The sequence below is a fragment of the Limulus polyphemus genome, unplaced genomic scaffold (assembly GCF_000517525.1).
Source record: "Limulus polyphemus unplaced genomic scaffold, Limulus_polyphemus-2.1.2 Scaffold13740, whole genome shotgun sequence".
NCBI lineage: Eukaryota > Metazoa > Arthropoda > Merostomata > Xiphosura > Limulidae > Limulus > Limulus polyphemus.
Window position 1 is genome coordinate 641 of NW_013679350.1, and position 1,979 is coordinate 2,619.

General features: G+C 33.6%; 1 protein-coding gene across 1 annotated transcript in view; it reads left to right on the top strand.

Annotated features, from left to right (window-relative positions):
* Positions 1 to 284: 284 nt before the first annotated feature.
* LOC111084115 overlaps positions 285 to 1,979 on the top strand; it is a gene marked incomplete at its 5' end in the record, with an annotated part of 6,783 nt that continues 5,088 nt past the window's right edge. Inside the window, one exon of the mRNA XM_022380901.1 lies at positions 285 to 573. Coding sequence (XP_022236609.1) covers positions 285 to 573 — 289 coding nt within the window. The remainder of the gene's footprint in view (positions 574 to 1,979) is intronic.

A 1,979-nucleotide genomic window follows, 5' to 3' on the forward strand; every position in this document is an offset into this window, starting at 1 on the left:
TAATTAGTACTGCAAAGACACATTTATTATGTTAATTAGTACTGTAAAGACACATTTATTATGTTAAATAGTACTGTAAAGATAAGATCATTGTGTTAATTAGTAATGTAAAGACAAAATCATTATGTTAATGAGTACTGTAAAGACAAGATCATTGTGTTAATTAGTACTGTAAAAACACATTTATTATGTTAATTAGTACTGTAAAGACACATTTATTATGTTAATTAGTACTGTAAAGACACATTTATTATGTTAATTATTATTACAAACCTTTCCCCTAGGATCTTCTCTTTAAGACATCGAAACTTTTATTCCATGCCACTAGCGGAAAGTTTTATTTCCGGGAGGTCACTCTAGTAGTTCCGTCCTCCGGCCACAACTGGACAAATCGTCCTGATAAAGTAATCAGCAGCAGGTGGTATTCTACAGCAGACATCAGAATCGGACCACCAGATGTCCTTCATGGCAGTGCACCATATACAGTAGGCTCAACAAGATGTGGCCAACAGGGACTTTTTATCTACTTACCAACAAACTTCCTTTTGACGTCTGAATATTTGGATAAACCAAGTAATAATAAAACTTTCTAAACTGTTTCAGATCTGTCAAGAATAAACGTTCAATCTGACACCACGCCTGATTTTTTTACAATCGTTCCACTTTCTTATATTTCTGACCTGATTAAGTTAAATAACCAGTCATTAACGTACCTCATTAATCTGAGTGATTTATTGTTCATCATGTCTACACTTGTGATTCATCTAAACAGTATTTTCATTGTTCAACTTTGTTTATCTTATTGAACATTGTTGACGTTAAGTTTTAATATCTGACATTGTTCAACTTGGTGTGTATTATTGAACATTGTTGACATTAAGTTTTTAATATCTGACATTGTCCAACCTGGTGTATCTTATTGAACATTGTTGACGTTAAGTTTTTAATATCTGACATTGTTGAACTTGGTGTATCTTATTGAACATTGTTGACGCTAAGTTTTTAATATCTGACATTGTCCAACTTGGTGTATATTATTGAACATTGTTGACGTTAAGTTTTTAATATCTGACATTGTTCAACTTGGTGTATCTTATTGAACATTGTTGACGTTAAGTTTTTAATATCTGACATTGTTCAACTTGGTGTATCTTATTGAACATTGTTGACGTTAAGTTTTTAATATCTGACATTGTTCAACTTGGTGTATCTTATTGAACATTGTTGACGTTAAGTTTTTAATATCTGACATTGTTCAACTTGGTTTATCTTATTGAACAATGTTGACGTTAAGTTTTAATATCTGACATTGTTCAACTTGGTGTATGTTATTGAACATTGTTGACGTCAAGTGTTTAATATCTGACATTGTTGAACTTGGTGTATGTTATTGAACATTATTGACGTTAAGTTTTCCAAGCAACATATTTAATATCATGAATGTTTTACAGATTATACTTCCTCTACTGATGTTGTGTTAAATATTTTACTGGTGGAGGGTTTTATGTTCTGCTAGTGCATGGTTCATGTTCTGCTAGTGTACGGTTCATGTTCTGCTAGTGCATGGTTCATGTTCTGCTAGTATATGGTTCATGTTCTACTGGTGTAGGGGCTCATGTTCTACTAGTGCACGATTCATGTTCTACTATTGTACGAATCATGTTCTGCTATTGTACGAATCATGTTCTGCTGGATTATGTAAATGTTCTATTGGTCTAGAGGTTCATGTTCTGCTATTGTACGAATCATGTGTTGCTGGATTATGTAAATGTTCTATTGGTCTAGAGGTTCATGTTCTGCTATTGTACGAATCATGTTCTGCTGGTCTAGGCGTTCATGTTCTACTGGTGCATAGTTCAGGTTCTGCTGGTTTATGGTCATGCTCTACTGGTCTAGGGGTTCATGTTCTACTATTGTACGAATCATGTTCTGCTGGTGTATGGTTCACGTTCTATTCGTCTGAGGGTTCATGTTCTGCT